Below are 19,412 nucleotides of genomic sequence, written 5' to 3' on the forward strand. Positions count from 1 at the left end.
GCAGTGAGATGGCCTGTATTGGAAGGGCTGCATTCACTCTGGCTTACAGTGAGATGGCCTGTATTGGAAGGGCTGCATTCACTCTGGCTTGCAGTGAGATGGCCTGTATTGAAAGGGCTGCATTCACTCTGGCTTGCAGTGAGATGGCCTGTATTGGAAGGGCTGCATTCACTCTGGCTTACAGTGAGATGGCCTGTATTGGAAGGGCTGCATTCACTCTGGCTTGCAGTGAGATGGCCTGTATTGGAAGGGCTGCATTCACTCTGGCTTACAGTGAGATGGCCTGTATTGGAAGGGCTGCATTCACTCTGGCTTGCAGTGAGATGGCCTGTATTGAAAGGGCTGCATTCACTCTGGCTTGCAGTGAGATGGCCTGTATTGGAAGGGCTGCATTCACTCTGGCTTACAGTGAGATGGCCTGTATTGGAAGGGCTGCATTCACTCTGGCTTGCAGTGAGATGGCCTGTATTGGAAGGGCTGCATTCACTCTGGCTTACAGTGAGATGGCCTGTATTGGAAGGGCTGCATTCACTCTGGCTTGCAGTGAGATGGTCTGTATTGGAAGGGCTGCATTCACTCTGGCTTGCAGTGAGATGGCCTGTATTGGAAGGGCTGCATTCACTCTGGCTTACAGTGAGATGGCCTGTATTGGAAGGGCTGCATTCACTCTGGCTTGCAGTGAGATGACCTGTATTGAAAGGGCTGCATTCACTCTGGCTTGCAGTGAGATGGCCTGTATTGAAAGGGCTGCATTCACTCTGGCTTGCAGTGAGATGGCCTGTATTGAAAGGGCTGCATTCACTCTGGCTTGCAGTGAGATGGCCTGTATTGAAAGTGCTGCATTCACTCTGGCTTGCAGTGAGATGGCCTGTATTGAAAGGGCTGCATTCACTCTGGCTTGCAGTGAGATGGCCTGTATTGAAAGGGCTGCATTCACTCTGGCTTGCAGTGAGATGGCCTGTATTGAAAGGGCTGCATTCACTCTGGCTTGCAGTGAGATGACCTGTATTGAAAGGGCTGCATTCACTCTGGCTTGCAGTGAGATGACCTGTATTGAAAGGGCTGCATTCACTCTGGCTTGCAGTGAGATGGCCTGTATTGAAAGGGCTGCATTCACTCTGGCTTGCAGTGAGATGGCCTGTATTGAAAGGGCTGCATTCACTCTGGCTTGCAGTGAGATGGCCTGTATTGAAAGGGCTGCATTCACTCTGGCTTGCAGTGAGATGACCTGTATTGAAAGGGCTGCATTCACTCTGGCTTGCAGTGAGATGACCTGTATTGAAAGGGCTGCATTCACTCTGGCTTGCAGTGAGATGGCCTGAATTGAAAGGGCTGCATTCACACTGGCTTGCAGTGAGATGGCCTGTATTGGAAGGGCTGCATTCACTCTGGCTTGCAGTGAGATGGCCTGTATTGGAAGGGCTGCTTTCACTCTGGCTTGCAGTGAGATGGCCTGTATTGAAAGGGCTGCATTCACTCTGGCTTGCAGTGAGATGTAATGCATGCTTCTTTATGGTGGAGCTTCTCTATGTTTATGTTCATGTTTGTTGTATTTCTATAGCGGGTTAGGCCCTCAGGCAAACGGGCGCACAGATAAGACAAATGACACAAACAAGTTCAATAAACAACATCAAACTTAAGTATAATTACAAAGTTAACCAGGAATGCTGCAATACAAACATGATAGACAGTAAACCTGAAAAACACCATAACTAGATCACAAATTAAACCAAAAAACAAGAGAAACGCGTAAGTCAGATAAAACCATGAGCCGGGTCCAGACAAACAGAAAAGATCAAGTAAAAAAGAATGTTCTTATCACTTTCTTAAAAGATTGCCGGGATGTCTCAAGTCTCAGCATAAATGGCAATTCGCTCCAGAGAGAAGGGGCCAGAAGATCAAAGGCACGCCTGCCAGCTCTGCCTATCTAGCCAATGGAATCTCAAGAAGACGCCATTGGGTGATCTCCACTGATGGGAATTCCATTGCCAAGTAGGCGGAGCTGTTGCCAAGCAAGCATTTGTGTGTGATGGCAAGCATGCGTGTGTGTGATGGCAAGAATGCGTGTGTGATGGCAAGCATGCGTGTGTGGTGGCAAGCATGCGTGTGTGATGGCAAGCATGTGTGTGATGGCAAGCATGAGTGTGTGATGGCAAGCATGCGTGTGTGATGGCAAGCATGTGTGTGATGGCAAGCATGTGTGTGTGATGGCAAGCATGTGTCCGATGGCAAGCATGCGTGTGTGATGGCAAGCGTGTGTGTGATGGAAAGCATGCGTGTGTGATGGCAAGCATGCGTGTGTGATGGCAAGCATGTGTGTGTGATGGCAAGCATGCGTGTGTGGTGGCAAGCATGCGTGTGTGATGGCAAGCATGCGTGTGTAGTGGCAAGCATGCGTGTGTGATGGCAAGCATGCGTGTGTGATGGCAAGCATGTGTGTGTGATGGCAAGCATGCGTGTGTGATGGCAAGCATGCATGTGTGGTGGCAAGCATGCGTGTGTGATGGCAAGCATGTGTGTGATGGCAAGCATGAGTGTGTGATGGCAAGCATGCGTGTGTGATGGCAAGCATGTGTGTGTGATGGCAAGCATGTGTGTGATGGCAAGCAATTGTGTGTGATGGCAAGCATGTGTCCGATGGCAAGCATGCGTGTGTGATGGCAAGCATGTGTGTGATGTCAAGCATGCGTGTGTGATGGCAAGCATGCGTGTGTGATGGCAAGAATGTGTGTGTGATGGCAAGCATGTGTGTGATGGCAAGCATGCGTGTGTGATGGCAAGCATGTGTGTGTGATGGCAAGCATGTGTGTGATGGCAAGCATGCGTGTGTGATGGCAAGCACGTGTGTGTGATGGCAAGCACGTGTGTGTGATGGCAAGCATGCGTGTGTGATGGCAAGCATGTGTGTGTGATGGCAAGCATGCGTGTGTGATGGCAAGAATGTGTGTGTGATGGCAAGCATGTGTGTGTGATGGCAAGCATGTGTGTGATGGCAGCATGTGTCCGATGGCAAGCATGCGTGTGTGATGGCAAGCATGTGTGTGATGTCAAGCATGCGTGTGTGATGGCAAGCATGCGTGTGTGATGGCAAGCATGCGTGTGTGATGGCAAGCATGTGTGTGATGGCAAGCATGCGTGTGTGATGGCAAGCATGTCTGTGTGATGGCAAGCATGCGTGTGTGATGGCAAGCATGTGTGTGATGGCAAGCATGCGTATGTGATGGCAAGCATGCGAAATGTACGCCGTTCTTGCACCGCAGCCAGTGAAGAACCCTCTGAGCTGCTGTAACGCGCCCTGCTTCAATACTGGAGACGTTATTGTGTAGGACTTGCAACTGTGATGCCTATTTTTGCGCGGACAAGGAGGCTTCCAGCATAATCCATCTTCTTGCTACAATGGCTCGAGCCACAGAGGCACAGTTTCCGAGAGATAAAATTAGCTTTATCCGATGGATATTCATAAAAAACCCTTGGCTTGGGAGGTTTGGTCTAAACTGGCGACATCCGATAGTGGTAAGAAACTGAATGTCATAAATGTAAGTAGTCCAATAAGTCCTTAAAGTCGCGTCTCACCAAGTCGGGGGTTTAGCCAAGTACAAGACCCCTTGCTGAATAGTGTGAAGTATAGGTGACCTGGAAGGAGACTGCGCCTGATTCTTGCACACGAGACTTATTTTTTTATTTTATATTTTTTGTTTTTTATTTTTCAGAAAAAATTGCCTTTAACGTTGATGACACGTGTTTCGGTCCTCCAAGGACCTTTCTCAAATCAGGGCTATTGATTAGTCTTAATCATAATAAAGTCATAAAAAGACAAAAAATAAACACATAAATAATCACAAAGAAAAATATGTGCATGTATCCAAAACATTAAAGTAACGGTTTGAGTATTGAAGTTAGATCAGCATAGAAAAATAAACATTTTTAGGTGAGATGCATACACACAAAAGTACATAGATGTAAAAATAATAAAAATAAAAATAAAAAGCCAGACAATAAATGGATGGGAAAAAAGGGTAGGAGAGAAGGGGTGAAATTCAAAAAGAAGATAAATACAAAATCTCCATTAGTTATTGTACACAATAAATTACTAAAACAAGCAATTTGTAATGGTCATTGTATGTCTCAGAAACAAGTGGAAACATGTTACCTTATGGTCATGTAAGAGGCCCCTGTCACAAGATGTGAAAGATAAGCTTCCATATATCATTGGGATAAATCCCTGAAAAAGCAAAAATAAACAAATAAAAAATTTTTTTTATGATATAATAAATAAACTCTTGTCTTACCCTAATATAAAGCTCAAAAAGTGAATAATGCACTGGGTATTGGGTTACCAAATAGCGTGTGTTCTTGAATATTAAGGATTATTAGTTGAAAACCAAAATTACACGTGAAAAGATTAGCTTCGCACTCCTAATAACTGATGGTACGCTTTCGCGTGTGAAAATATACGTGGAAAGACATATTTCACGTATGAGTACTTGCAAGGTAATCCCGCGTGAGAAAATATGATACAATGAAAGGATCCTAGTGCCTCGCGTGAGAATGTCAACCCGTAAAATCGTAATGCTGGCTTGCCACGTATACTGAACTCAAAGCGCACAAACGCGTGCGCGATAATCCATGTTGAAGCGTAAAAGTACATCTCTACAGTTATAATACGCACATTCGCGTGCGCGTGAAAAAATGCTCTTATCTCATCTGACCGCGTGAAAATGTGATCGCGTGAAATCGTAATTATGGATAGAGACGTATTCTATACTGGATGTGTACGAACGCGTGCGCCTAATACATGATAAAGCGTGCGAGTAGTTTTATACAGGGTGGGTATGCACAATCGCGTGCGCGTGAAATTACAGAATCTTAGCGTGAAAAACGTGGTAGTCGATTCACACGCGTTCGCGTACGCGAAAATCGCATGAGAATGTGGATGCGTGAAAAATTCAGACGCTCTCTTACCTGCTGTTCAGATTAAGCGCGTACAATCGCAGAATTGCTACAAGTCTCAAGGGGGCGCCATTATGCGTCCTCCCTGTTGTTTTATATGTTGCTAAGGGAACAATTCTCATAGAAAGTCCTTCCTTCATGTTTAGTCGTATGTTCACTGGTGGCCATATTGTAATGGAGTGAAAATGCGATAAAGGTATATGTTGAGTGGCAAATTGAGAAGTAATATGTATTCAAATAAAGTCTGCACGTCATGAACTTTTGATAATATTATCAAAAAAAGGCAGAATTGCATAGAAAACACATGTGTGTGAGTGTATGAATGAAATAATGTCTTAATAAAGAAGACAATAATATGGAATAATGTACATAGACTGGTAAGAATGTTTACTCTTCATTATAGTTACCACAAAGTTGTAACTATAAAAAGGACACCATTTCATTATCAGAATTAAGTCCGAGTACTGTTGAATTGAATTTGCAAATCATTTTCGCCTCAGTTTGTCTGAGTCTCTTTTCTCTGTCACCTCCACGTCTTCCAAGGGTAACTTTTTGAAGGCCAATGAACTTGATGTCAATTGGAAGCCAGGACCCTAGACTGCCTCTTGCCTGTCATTGGCAAGAGAAACATCAATTGGATAACAAAGCTGACATCAAGTTCATTGGCCTTCAAAAAGTTACCCTTGGAAGACGTGGAGGTGACAGAGAAAAGAGACTCAGACAAACTGAGGCGAAAATGATTTGCAAATTCAATTCAACAGTACTCGGACTTAATTCTGATAATGAAATGGTGTCCTTTTTATAGTTACAACTTTGTGGTAACTATAATGAAGAGTAAACATTCTTACCAGTCTATGTACATTATTCCATATTATTGTCTTCTTTATTAAGACATTATTTCATTCATACACTCACACACATGTGTTTTCTATGCAATTCTGCTTTTTTCTGATAATATTATCAAAAGTTCATGACGTGCAGACTTTATTTGAATACATATTACTTCTCAATTTGCCACTCAACATATACCTTTATCGCATTTTCACTCCATTACAATATGGCCACCAGTGAACATACGACTAAACATGAAGGAAGGACTTTCTATGAGAATTGTTCCCTTAGCAACATATAAAACAACAGGGAGGACGCATAATGGCGCCCCCTTGAGACTTGTAGCAATTCTGCGATTGTACGCGCTTAATCTGAACAGCAGGTAAGAGAGCGTCTGAATTTTTCACGCATCCACATTCTCATGCGATTTTCGCGTACGCGAACGCGTGTGAATCGACTACCACGTTTTTCACGCTAAGATTCTGTAATTTCACGCGCACGCGATTGTGCATACCCACCCTGTATAAAACTACTCGCACGCTTTATCATGTATTAGGCGCACGCGTTCGTACACATCCAGTATAGAATACGTCTCTATCCATAATTACGATTTCACGCGATCACATTTTCACGCGGTCAGATGAGATAAGAGCATTTTTTCACGCGCACGCGAATGTGCGTATTATAACTGTAGAGATGTACTTTTACGCTTCAACATGGATTATCGCGCACGCGTTTGTGCGCTTTGAGTTCAGTATACGTGGCAAGCCAGCACGCGATCGTACGCATCCAGTACAGAATACGTCCCTATCCTTAATTACGATTTCACGCGATCACATTTTCACGCGGTCAGATGAGATAAGAGCATTTTTTCACGCGCACGCGAATGTGCGTACTATAATTGTAGAGATGTACTTTTACGCTTCAACATGGATTATCGCGCACGCGTTTGTGCGCTTTGAGTTCAGTATACGTGGCAAGCCAGCATTACGATTTTACGGGTTGACATTCTCACGCGAGGCACTAGGATCCTTTCATTGTATCATATTTTCTCACGCGGGATTACCTTGCAAGTACTCATACGTGAAATATGTCTTTCCACGTATATTTTCACACGCGAAAGCGTACCATCAGTTATTAGGAGTGCGAAGCTAATCTTTTCACGTGTAATTTTGGTTTTCAACTAATAATCCTTAATATTCAAGAACACACGCTATTTGGTAACCCAATACCCAGTGCATTATTCACTTTTTGAGCTTTATATTAGGGTAAGACAAGAGTTTATTTATTATATCATAAAAAAAATTTTTTATTTGTTTATTTTTGCTTTTTCAGGGATTTATCCCAATGATATATGGAAGCTTATCTTTCACATCTTGTGACAGGGGCCTCTTACATGACCATAAGGTAACATGTTTCCACTTGTTTCTGAGACATACAATGACCATTACAAATTGCTTGTTTTAGTAATTTATTGTGTACAATAACTAATGGAGATTTTGTATTTATCTTCTTTTTGAATTTCACCCCTTCTCTCCTACCCTTTTTCCCCATCCATTTATTGTCTGGCTTTTTATTTTTATTTTTATTATTTTTACATCTATGTACTTTTGTGTGTATGCATCTCACCTAAAAATGTTTATTTTTCTATGCTGATCTAACTTCAATACTCAAACCGTTACTTTAATGTTTTGGATACATGCACATATTTTTCTTTGTGATTATTTATGTGTTTATTTTTTGTCTTTTTATGACTTTATTATGATTAAGACTAATCAATAGCCCTGATTTGAGAAAGGTCCTTGGAGGACCGAAACACGTGTCATCAACGTTAAGGGCAATTTTTTCTGAAAAATAAAAAACAAAAAATATAAAATAAAAAAATAAGTCTCGTGTGCAAGAATCAGGCGCAGTCTCCTTCCAGGTCACCTATACTTCACTTTATCCGATGGATGTTTATTAGAAAGATGAGGCAGAAATATGCAGCTGACCTGACCTTTCATCAAAAGCGAGGAGTCAAGAATAACCCCCAAAGATTTCACTTTACATAAAACTGGAATGATGCCATCTGCGACGCTAAACATTTGATACACATCTGGCAAGTTCTGATGAGTTCCTAACAATAATTCAGTCTTGCTACTATTTAGAGTGAGGGAATTGGGAGCCATCCAACATTGCACAAGAGATGCAGGGAGATGACCTGCTCTGAAATGGATGAACTGGATTGGGCTTGTGCTAGAATGGCCTTCATCAAAATGGCTGCATTGATTCAGTGTTGCAATGAGATGGCATGCGTTGAATTGGCTGCATTGAGCTGGGCATGGAGTGTTATAGCCTGCATTGAAATGGCTGCATTTACTCTGACTTGCAATGAGATGGCCTGGATTGAAGTGGCTGTATTCAGTTGGGCTTGTGATGAGTTGGCATGCATGCTGCATGTTGTCGTGCTTGCAGTGAGATGGCATACGTGGAACTGGCTGCATTGAACTGGGCTTAGAGTGAGATGTGCTGCCTTGAAATGGCTGCATTGAGCTGGGTATGTGGGGACATTGCCTGCACTGAAATGGCTGCACTGATTTGTTCTTGCGCTGAGATGGCATGCGTTGAATTAGTCCCATTGAGCTCGGATTAGAGTGAGATGGGCTGCCTTGAAATGGCTGCATTGAGCTGGGTATGTGGGGACATTGCCTGCACTGAAATGGCTGCACTGATTTGTACTTGCGCTGAGATGGCATGCGTTGAATTAGTCTCATTGAGCCTGGATTAGAGTGAGATGGGCTGCCTTGAAATGGCTGCATTGAGCTGGGTATGTGGGGACATTGCCTGCATTGAAATGGCTGTAATGATTTGTTCTTGCGCTGAGATGGCATGTGTTGAATTAGTCGCATTGAGCTTGGATTAGAGTGAGATGGGCTGCCTTGAAATGGCTGCATTGTGCTGGGTATGTGGGGACATTGCCTGCACTGAAATGGCTGCACTGATTTGGTCTTGCGCTGAGATGGCATGCGTTGAATTAGTCACATTGAGCTCGGATTAGAGTGAGATGGGCTGCCTTGAAATGGCTGCATTGAGCTGGGTATGTGGGGACATTGCCTGCACTGAAATGGCTGCACTGATTTGGTCTTGCGCTGAGATGGCATGCGTTGAATTAGTCCCATTGAGCTCGGATTAGAGTGAGATGGGCTGCCTTGAAATGGCTGCATTGAGCTGGGTATGTGGGGACATTGCCTGCACTGAAATGGCTGCACTGATTTGATCTTGCGCTGAGATGACATGCGTTGAGTTAGTCGCATTGAGCTTGGATAGAGTGAGATGGGCTGCCTTGAGCTGGGTATGTGGGGACATTGCCTGCACTGAAATGGCTGCACTGATTTGTTCTTGCGCTGAGATGGCATGCGTTGAATTAGTCCCATTGAGCTCGGATTAGAGTGAGATGGGCTGCCTTGAAATGGCTGCATTGAGCTGGGTATGTGGGGACATTGCCTGCACTGAAATGGCTGCACTGATTTGTTCTTGCGCTGAGATGGCATGCGTTGAATTAGTCGCATTGAGCTCGGATTAGAGTGAGATGGGCTGCCTTGAAATGGCTGCATTGAGCTGGGTATGTGGGGACATTGCCTGCACTGAAATGGCTGCACTGATTTGGTCTTGCGCTGAGATGGCATGCGTTGAATTAGTCCCATTGAGCTCGGATTAGAGTGAGATGGGCTGCCTTGAAATGGCTGCATTGAGCTGGGTATGTGGGGACATTGCCTGCACTGAAATGGCTGCACTGATTTGGTCTAGCGCTGAGATGGCATGCGTTGAATTAGTCACATTGAGCTCGGATTAGAGTGAGATGGGCTGCCTTGAAATGGCTGCATTGAGCTGGGTATGTGGGGACATTGCCTGCACTGAAATGGCTGTAATGATTTGGTTTTGTGCTGAGATGGCATGCGTTGAATTAGTCGCATTGAGCTTTGATTAGAGTGAGATGGGCTGCCTTGAAATGGCTGCATTGAGCTGGGTATGTGGGGACATTGCCTGCACTGAAATGGCTGCACTGATTTGTTCTTGCGCTGAGATGGCATGCGTTGAATTAGTCACATTGAGCTTGGAGTAGAGTGAGATGGGCTGCCTTGAAATGGCTGCATTGAGCTGGGTATGTGGGGACATTGACTGCACTGAAATGGCTGCACTGATTTGGTCTTGCGCTGAGATGGCATGCGTTGAATCAGTCCCATTGAGCTCGGATTAGAGTGAGATGGGCTGCCTTGAAATGGCTGCATTGAGCTGGGTATGTGGGGACATTGCCTGCACTGAAATGGCTGCATTGATTTGATCTTGCGCTGAGATGGCATGCGTTGAATTAGTCGCATTGAGCTCGGATACAGTGAGATGGGCTGCCTTGAAATGGCTGCATTGGGCTGGGTATGTGGGGACATTGCCTGCACTGAAATGGCTGCACTGATTTGGTCTAGCGCTGAGATGGCATGCGTTGAATTAGTCACATTGAGCTTGGATTAGAGTGAGATGGGCTGCCTTGAAATGGCTGCATTGAGCTGGGTATGTGGGGACATTGCCTGCACTGAAATGGCTGCACTGATTTGATCTTGCACTGAGATGGCATGCGTTGAATTAGTCACATTGAGCTTGGATTAGAGTGAGATGGGCTGCCTTGAAATGGCTGCATTGAGCTGGGTATGTGGGGACATTGCCTGCACTGAAATGGCTGCACTGATTTGATCTTGCGCTGAGATGACATGCGTTGAGTTAGTCGCATTGAGCTCGGATAGAGTGAGATGGGCTGCCTTGAAATGGCTGCATTGAGCTGGCTATGTGGGGACATTGCCTGCACTGAAATGGCTGCACTGATTTGATCTTGCGCTGAGATGACATGCGTTGAGTTAGTCGCATTGAGCTCGGATAGAGTGAGATGGGCTGCCTTGAAATGGCTGCATTGAGCTGGCTATGTGGGGACATTGCCTGCACTGAAATGGCTGCACTGATTTGATCTTGCGCTGAGATGACATGCGTTGAGTTAGTCGCATTGAGCTCGGATAGAGTGAGATGGGCTGCCTTGAAATGGCTGCATTGAGCTGGCTATGTGGGGACATTGCCTGCACTGAAATGGCTGCACTGATTTGATCTTGCGCTGAGATGACATGCGTTGAGTTAGTCGCATTGAGCTCGGATAGAGTGAGATGGGCTGCCTTGAAATGGCTGCATTGAGCTGGCTATGTGGGGACATTGCCTGCACTGAAATGGCTGCACTGATTTGATCTTGCGCTGAGATGACATGCGTTGAGTTAGTCGCATTGAGCTCGGATAGAGTGTGGTGGGCTGCCTTGAAATGGCTGCATTGAGCTGGCTATGTGGGGACATTGCCTGCACTGAAATGGCTGCACTGATTTGATCTTGCGCTGAGATGACATGCGTTGAGTTAGTCGCATTGAGCTCGGATAGAGTGTGGTGGGCTGCCTTGAAATGGCTGCATTGAGCTGGCTATGTGGGGACATTGCCTGCACTGAAATGGCTGCACTGATTTGATCTTGCGCTGAGATGACATGCGTTGAGTTAGTCGCATTGAGCTCGGATAGAGTGAGATGGGCTGCCTTGAAATGGCTGCATTGAGCTGGCTATGTGGGGACATTGCCTGCACTGAAATGGCTGCACTGATTTGATCTTGCGCTGAGATGACATGCGTTGAGTTAGTCGCATTGAGCTTGGATAGAGTGAGATGGGCTGCCTTGAAATGGCTGCATTGAGCTGGCTATGTGGGGACATTGCCTGCACTGAAATGGCTGCACTGATTTGATCTTGCGCTGAGATGACATGCGTTGAGTTAGTCGCATTGAGCTCGGATAGAGTGAGATGGGCTGCCTTGAAATGGCTGCTTTGAGCTGGCTATGTGGGGATATTGCCTGCACTGAAATGGCTGCACTGATTTGATCTTGCGCTGAGATGACATGCGTTGAGTTAGTCGCATTGAGCTTGGATAGAGTGAGATGGGCTGCCTTGAAATGGCTGCATTGAGCTGGGTATGTGGGGACATTGCCTGCACTGAAATGGCTGCACTGATTTGATCTTGCGCTGAGATGACATGCGTTGAGTTAGTCGCATTGAGCTCGGATAGAGTGAGATGGGCTGCCTTGAAATGGCTGCTTTGAGCTGGCTATGTGGGGATATTGCCTGCACTGAAATGGCTGCACTGATTTGATCTTGCACTGAGATGGCATGCGTTGAGTTAGTCGCATTGAGCTCGGATAGAGTGAGATGGGCTGCCTTGAAATGGCTGCTTTGAGCTGGCTATGTGGGGACATTGCCTGCACTGAAATGGCTGCACTGATTTGATCTTGCGCTGAGATGACATGCGTTGAGTTAGTCGCATTGAGCTCGGATAGAGTGTGGTGGGCTGCCTTGAAATGGCTGCATTGAGCTGGCTATGTGGGGACATTGCCTGCACTGAAATGGCTGCACTGATTTGATCTTGCGCTGAGATGACATGCGTTGAGTTAGTCGCATTGAGCTCGGATAGAGTGAGATGGGCTGCCTTGAAATGGCTGCATTGAGCTGGCTATGTGGGGACATTGCCTGCACTGAAATGGCTGCACTGATTTGATCTTGCGCTGAGATGACATGCGTTGAGTTAGTCGCATTGAGCTTGGATAGAGTGAGATGGGCTGCCTTGAAATGGCTGCATTGAGCTGGCTATGTGGGGACATTGCCTGCACTGAAATGGCTGCACTGATTTGATCTTGCGCTGAGATGACATGCGTTGAGTTAGTCGCATTGAGCTCGGATAGAGTGAGATGGGCTGCCTTGAAATGGCTGCATTGAGCTGGCTATGTGGGGACATTGCCTGCACTGAAATGGCTGCATTGATTTGATCTTGCGCTGAGATGGCATGCGTTGAATTAGTCGCATTGAGCTTTGCTTAGAGTGAGATGGGCTGCCTTGAAATGGCTGCATTGAGCTGGGTATGTGGGGACATTGCCTGCACTGAAATAAATGGCTGCATTGAGGTGGTCTTGTGTTGAGGCGGCTTTTATGGAAATATCCGAGATCTGAATTACTTGCCTTCTCAGGGCGCCTCCTTTGTCTCTCTGAGCCCGGCCCACGCGGGACATAGTTCTTCTTAGTCCCTTTTTACTTGATGGTTTAGATGCCCCATGGCGCCAAGCGAGACACAGAGTCAATGAGTTAATTCGCAATCATTTTCATTTCACGATTTCTGCCGTTCTGGCTACAAGATTCACATTTCCATTCCCTGTCATTTGCAAATCAATCTTTCTTTTAAATTAGCCCGAAAGACGAGGGCAACTCATCGACTGAGCCTCGAGATGAACCCTTTCCTGCTTAATTTGTCAGTCGATTGCTTATGACCCATTTTCAAGTGCCTATGGGCACATTTGTGGATGTGGTATTAGCGCCACATTCTGCTAATTAGTAACTGCCCCGGCTGCACCACACCCGAGATATGCATTTTAGCATAAGCCCTGCAGATTTTTCAAGCATGTTTCTCCTCTGTGACCCTGAGGAAGCATGGCAATCTTACCTGGGATGCATCAGTTGTTGGCCTTTTAATAACACTTTTGAATAGCGCTGCCTATTCTGTCTTTTAGGGGGACTTTCACTCTGTCCTGTGAGGGGTCAGAAATGAGTGGCGTCTCATTATCAGGCATCCTTATGAATCAGAAATGGCTTAGATGAATGCGTCTCTATCCGTTACCCAAGGAGAGGTTCCCTACCTAGGAAACTAAAGCTAAAGATCAGTCTCTGTCAAGTCACTACACTTATAAACGGTGCTTGTGTCCAAAGCACACTAATCTGACCCTGGCTCTCGAAATTAACAACTAAGGGTGCAAAGTAATGCCTCCGACTTACGGTTGGCAAAAAGGGTTCATCATCAAAATAAAAGAAGCAGATCCTACAGGAAAGTCTTTTCCAAAGAGAAACCTTTGCATCCAGAGAGTGATTCACTTCGCCTGCCTTTTTAGACAGAATGGCAAAAGTGTCCCTTTCAAACACCAATCCCCTGGTTTGTTAGATTAGCTTCAGATAGTTATTGTGCAAACTGTGTACTCCATAACATTCAACTTGTCCTTGGTTTCTCTGTACTGGATTCACAAAAGGGTCTTACAACACACAACTACTCTTTAGTTTCTTTATACCGGAGTTACAAGAATACTTATTCAGATGAGAATTTCCACACAAGGTATTATTTAATTCTCTTGTACTTTGGTGGATTATCTGATATGTTTCTTCATCAGAAATCTTCTGGTGATTTGTTCAGATTTCCTGGTGTACTCCCGTGCCAATTATCTTGTCACAGAAAGTCTTTCTTGAACTTCACAACTTCAAATCCCTGGTGCCTCTACCCTCCAAGACTTCATTTGTGTGCTTCCTAGATCTGGTTTACTTCTCTGCCATGTATTTTTCAACATGGGTACATTTCCTTTTTACAACTTGAGTGGACCTCCTGGTATAATGCCCTTCCAGAATCCTTTGTTGGCTTCTTCAGATCCCCTGGAATACTCCCCTGACAGGCATCCTCCCACAACTTTAAAGTTCTTATTTTGTTTCAAAAGTGCCTGGTCTATTTGGCTTCCAAGGGCTTCCTTTTTACAGCTTTGATGCATCTCCTGGTATACTCTCCTGCCAGGAATCCTCTCATGGGTTCTTCAGATTCCCTTGTATACTCTCCTGTTAGGTAACTTCCGACACTTTTAAAGGTTGTATTCAATTTAAAACATGCCTGGTATGTTTGGTTGCCAGGGCTTTCTTTATGGACTCCTTAGATACCCTGGGTTACTCCCCTGCCAGGTATCTTGCCACAATGTCTTATGACTTTCTATGCTTCTGGTGGATTGCCTAGTATACCCCCCTGCTAGGAATCCTTCTAAGGGGTCCTGTCGATCCCCTGGTGTGTTTCCCCAAATGTCAACTACTTGGTGTACACCTTTTACCAGGGCTTCTTCTCAGTTGCACTGTCCTGTAAATATGCCACAGTTGTATTACTTTGCTGTGTTTCTATTTGTTTGCTTATGTTAATACTTGTTCTAACTTTCCCCACATTGACATCTCACACAGGGACTTGTTCAAGTTTTTTCTTTGCACTTTATTTGTTCAGTATTCAATTATTCTTAATTCATTCATTGGTCTACATATCTGTCGGTATGCCCCGGGGTCCGGTATGGCTCTGGGTAGACCCATGGCGTGTCTCTGCCATGAAGCATGCTCTATGGGAGGGCCTCTTTCACACTGCAGACCTTCTTCCAGTGCTCCTTTCAGCTCTGTGCTCACCCGCCGGCTTCTCACTGTGGCCTCTACTGGAGACTGCTGTTTTCCGGCACAGCTGTATCTCCAGGAGGTCCTCTGCTGCTCCGAGTACTATGATGGTCCTACAAAGGTGCCATGTGCATCTCTCCTTCCTTTTTGACACACCGGTATGTGACTCTCACGTTTGCGAGCTGCCGCAAAGACATGCCTGTTCTCCTGACTTTCTCCAGCACGGTCCTCTTCAGTCCTGCTTTCATTTCGACTGCGCATGCCATTTTTAAATGTCTCGCATATTTGTGATTTAACCAAACAACTAGTCTGCACATTCAGTATTGGGTTTCTTTCCATCTGCATTAACTCCTTCCTCCTCTTCTTCTTCCCAGTACTTGATGTTCTATGGGAGTTGAAGTCCATAGAATTTATTGGATTTCTAAAATAATGTTGAGGAGTTGTACTTAGAAAAACATCAGAAACAAGACATGTTATGTGTGTGTGGTGTGACTTCCGCCCAGTATTGGAACTCAAAGTCACAAATATAATCAAAGGCTGCAAGCCCACCTGATACAAAGGAGATGCTTGTCCGGCCCCTATCATCAAAGACTGAGCTGAGACACTTTAACTCATCATCGCATCTATCATAAATTCCTCCTTCGCAACAAAAACTGTACCAACTGCCCTGAAAGAAGCCTGGATCCTCCAGCTTCTAAAAAAACCTCCCTTGGCCCTACTATCCCCACCAACTAATGCCGCATAACCACCGTGTCCATCATCCTTAAAATCCTTGACCACGCAGCATATATCCAGGGCCAACAACACCTCGAGCACAACCACATCCCGGGCATCCGCCAATCAGGCTTCAATCCACGACACTTAACTGAAACTGCCCTACTGGATCTAAAAAAACAGTTAGGCGACAACAAAGACTCCGGCAAACTTGCCCTGCTTGTCATGATGGACCTATCAGCGGCATTCGTCCTTGTTGGCTACCAGACACTCTGCAACTACCTCACCACAACAGCAAACTTCTCCCCAGAAGCAACAGACTGGATCAGAGCCTTTTTGGCAGACCGATCCTCCTGTGTCTTCATAGACGACCATACTGCCCCACCGATATCAGTAACTTGTGGAGTCCCAAAAGGATCCTGCATCTCCCCAACCATGTGTAACATTTACACTAAACACCTTTTTGATCATCTGCATGCCCTCTGCATATTCTACATGTATTATTCAGAAGACACCCAAATCCTCCTCCCTCTCACTGGCTCCTACCACCTTGATGTTGCAGCCATCAACTCAGTTTATGATATTGTCCAAAACTGGATGGCAACCCACCAGTTATGCCTCAACGACGACAATACTGAGATGCTCATTGTAGGCTCTCACTCCACCCTCCGCAGCATAGACCCAACTTACTAAAACATTTTCTGCAGCCAAAACGACCTAGACGACACCCTTGACTTCTCTCGCCAGGTCAACGCCATTGCCTCCTCCGATGCCCACAGCGCAAAATGACTGAACACCAGCAAATGATTGCTCACCACAACCAACTGCCTCACTATAACCAGAGCCTTCACTGGTGCCAAACTGGATTAGTGTAACGCTCTCTTTGCAGGAACCTCTGAACATAACCTGTGCAAGCTACAAACCATCAAAAACAATGCCCTCCAACCAGCCCTAGGTCTGTCCAAGCACAGTCATGTCACAAAGGCCAGGAAAGATGCCCACTGTCTCCCAATCCAGGCACAGAAGCAGTTTAAGGCCCTCTCCATCACACAAAAGTGCACCACAAACACTGCCCGGGCCTACCTCTCATGCCAGGTGGAGAAATACACCCCCAACACCCTCTAAGATCCAAGAACGGCCATCTCCTCAGAGTGCCCATGTTTTCCAGAAAGATCGCAGGAGGACAGAGCTTTCCCGTCAGGGCCGCAAAGCTCTGGAACAATCCCCCCATCGCCCTGAGAAAGGAAACCTCCTACTGGACATTCAGACAAAATCTAAAAACTAGGCTTTTCACCTAAAAGCTCCCTGAACTAACAGACTAAGACAGAAACCTGTCCCCCCCTAGTCCCCCTGGTCTCCGAATCAAGACTCTAAGACAACATGACACCCCTCCTACACCGTTGTGTTTGCGTTTGTTTCCTGTATTCTCTCTATTCTGTATTGTCGTCTCTCCGCTTTGTATTTGTCTGTATTTCTATGTCTCATAATGTAACTTGCGCCTAGATACCCAAGGGTTCAAAGCACTACAAATGCGAACATACATAAATAAATAAATATGGTGGAAGTATGAATAGGAAGTTGACTAGAATGACAGCATGCCATCAGAAATGTGGGTGCCATAGGGTTTTCTTCAGGAGAAGGGGAGGAATACTGCGCCTCTGCCCATGCAGTCACCACCTCCACCCAGCAGTTGTCTCATCCCGCGCGATCCTCCCCCATATTACCATCCCTTGGGTCAGGTTCAGGTAGCAACGCCATCCCCTGGCCATGTGGGAGGAGGTCATCGCCGGGCGGTCAGTGATGACGCCACAGGATTCATCGCATTGCACTCTCCTCAGACTGAGTGAAGGCCCTCTCCTCCCCTGGCCCTTATCCAACCCATGGCCCCTGTCCCCTATGCCTTGGCATTCTGGATGTGTCCCCTATGCCTTGGAATTCTGGAGGTGTCCCCTATGCCTTGGCATTCTGGAGGCGTCCTCTATGCCTTGGCATTCTGGCGGCGTCTTCTATGCCTTGGAATTCTGGAGGTGTCCCTTATGCCTTGGCATTCTGGAGGCGTCCCCTATGCCTTGGCATTCTGGCGGCGTCCCCTATGCCTTGGCATTCTGGAGTCATCCCCTATGCCTTGGCATTCTGGCGGCGTCCCCTATGCCTTGGCATTCTGGAGGCGTCCTCTATGCCTTGGCATTCTGGCGGCGTCCCCTATGCCTTGGCATTCTGGAGGCGTCCCCTATGCCTTGGCATTCTGGAGTCGTCCCCTATGCCTTGGTATTCTGGAGGCGTCCCCTATGCCTTGGCATTCTGGAGGCGTCCCCTATGCCTTTGCATTCTGGATGTGTCCCCTATGCCTTGGAATTCTGGAGGTGTCCCCTATGCCTTGGCATTCTGGAGGCGTCCTCTATGCCTTGGCATTCTGGCGGCGTCTTCTATGCCTTGGAATTCTGGAGGTGTCCCCTATGCCTTGGCATTCTGGAGACGTCCTCTATGCCTTGGCATTCTGGCGGCGTCCCCTATGCCTTGGCATTCTGGCAGCATCGCCTCTGCAGACATCAGTTTCTCCAGTGGCTTTTCTAACACACCCTGGCAAGTCTGCTCACACTGTCCACCACTGCCAGGTCCTCACACAGTCTTGGACTCGAGTCAATACTGTACCTGCACTCATCACACATTACACGCATATCTCTACATGAGTTGATCAACCCAATGAGCTATCTTATTATGCAATAAATCAGTGAAGGTCAGCTAGTCAGCTGGCACCAGAAAGGCCTTGAGCTGAAAATAAGTTACTTTAAACACTGTCCCGTGCCTAATGACCCTTTTCTTCCACTGCCTGGCCCCTATCCTGTCCCCACTCTTTCATCAGCATTGCTCCTCTGCTCCTCTGCACCCTACTATGTTCGAGATTCTTACCGGATTTCATTTGGGGGCTCTTCCTCCTCATATTTCTTTGTTTCCTTCCTTCGAAGAGTCAGGCAGACGGTGAGGAAAATCAGGAAGATGCCGGCAAGTACACTGCAGACAGCCCCCAGGATGACGCCAATGCTGTGAGCAACTGCGAGAGGGTGGGAGCGAGAGGGAGGAGAGAAAGAGAGAGAGGGGAGATGGAGAGGGGGCGGAGAGGGGCGAGAGAGAAGACAGAAGGAGAAGAGAGAGGAGAGACAGAGGGGGAGAGAGCGAGAAAGAGGGAGAGATGAGAGGTGGCGGAGAGGGGGCGAGAGAGAAGAGAGAGAGCGACAGGGGGAGAGAGTGAGAAAGAGAGAGAGCAAAAGAGAGAAGGGGAGATGTAGAGGGGGTGAAGAAGGAACGAGAGAGAAGAGAGAGAGAGAAGACAGAGGGAGAGAAGACAGAGGGAGAGAATGAGGAGAGAGAGAAGGAGAAGAGAGAGAGGAGAGAAAGCGAGGGAGAGGGCGAGAAAGAGAGAGAGCAAAAGAGAGAGGGAGGAGATTGAGAGGGGATGAAGAGGGGGTAAGAGAAAAGACAGAGAGAAAGTGTGAGCAGAGATAGCGTGAAAGAGAGAGCAAACGAGAGAGGGGTAGAGACAGAGAGTGCGAGAGAAGAGAGAGAAGTGAGAGAGAGCGTGAAGACAGAGAGAGAGAGAGAGAGAGAGAGAGTGGGAGACGGAGAGAGAGAGGAGCGAGAGGGGATAG

At 46.4% G+C, this 19,412-nt stretch overlaps 1 protein-coding gene across 1 annotated transcript in view; it reads right to left on the reverse strand.

Annotated features, from left to right (window-relative positions):
- The window catches only part of CLMP (CXADR like membrane protein), a 456,485-nt gene that overhangs the window by 36,196 nt on the left and 400,877 nt on the right, over window positions 1-19,412 (reverse strand). Inside the window, exon 6 of the mRNA XM_069614088.1 lies at window positions 18,676-18,817. Coding sequence (XP_069470189.1) covers window positions 18,676-18,817 — 142 coding nt within the window. The remainder of the gene's footprint in view (window positions 1-18,675; window positions 18,818-19,412) is intronic.

Source organism: Ambystoma mexicanum, chromosome 9 (assembly GCF_040938575.1).
Source record: "Ambystoma mexicanum isolate Mex_15411 chromosome 9, UKY_AmexF1_1, whole genome shotgun sequence".
Classification (NCBI taxonomy): domain Eukaryota; kingdom Metazoa; phylum Chordata; class Amphibia; order Caudata; family Ambystomatidae; genus Ambystoma; species Ambystoma mexicanum.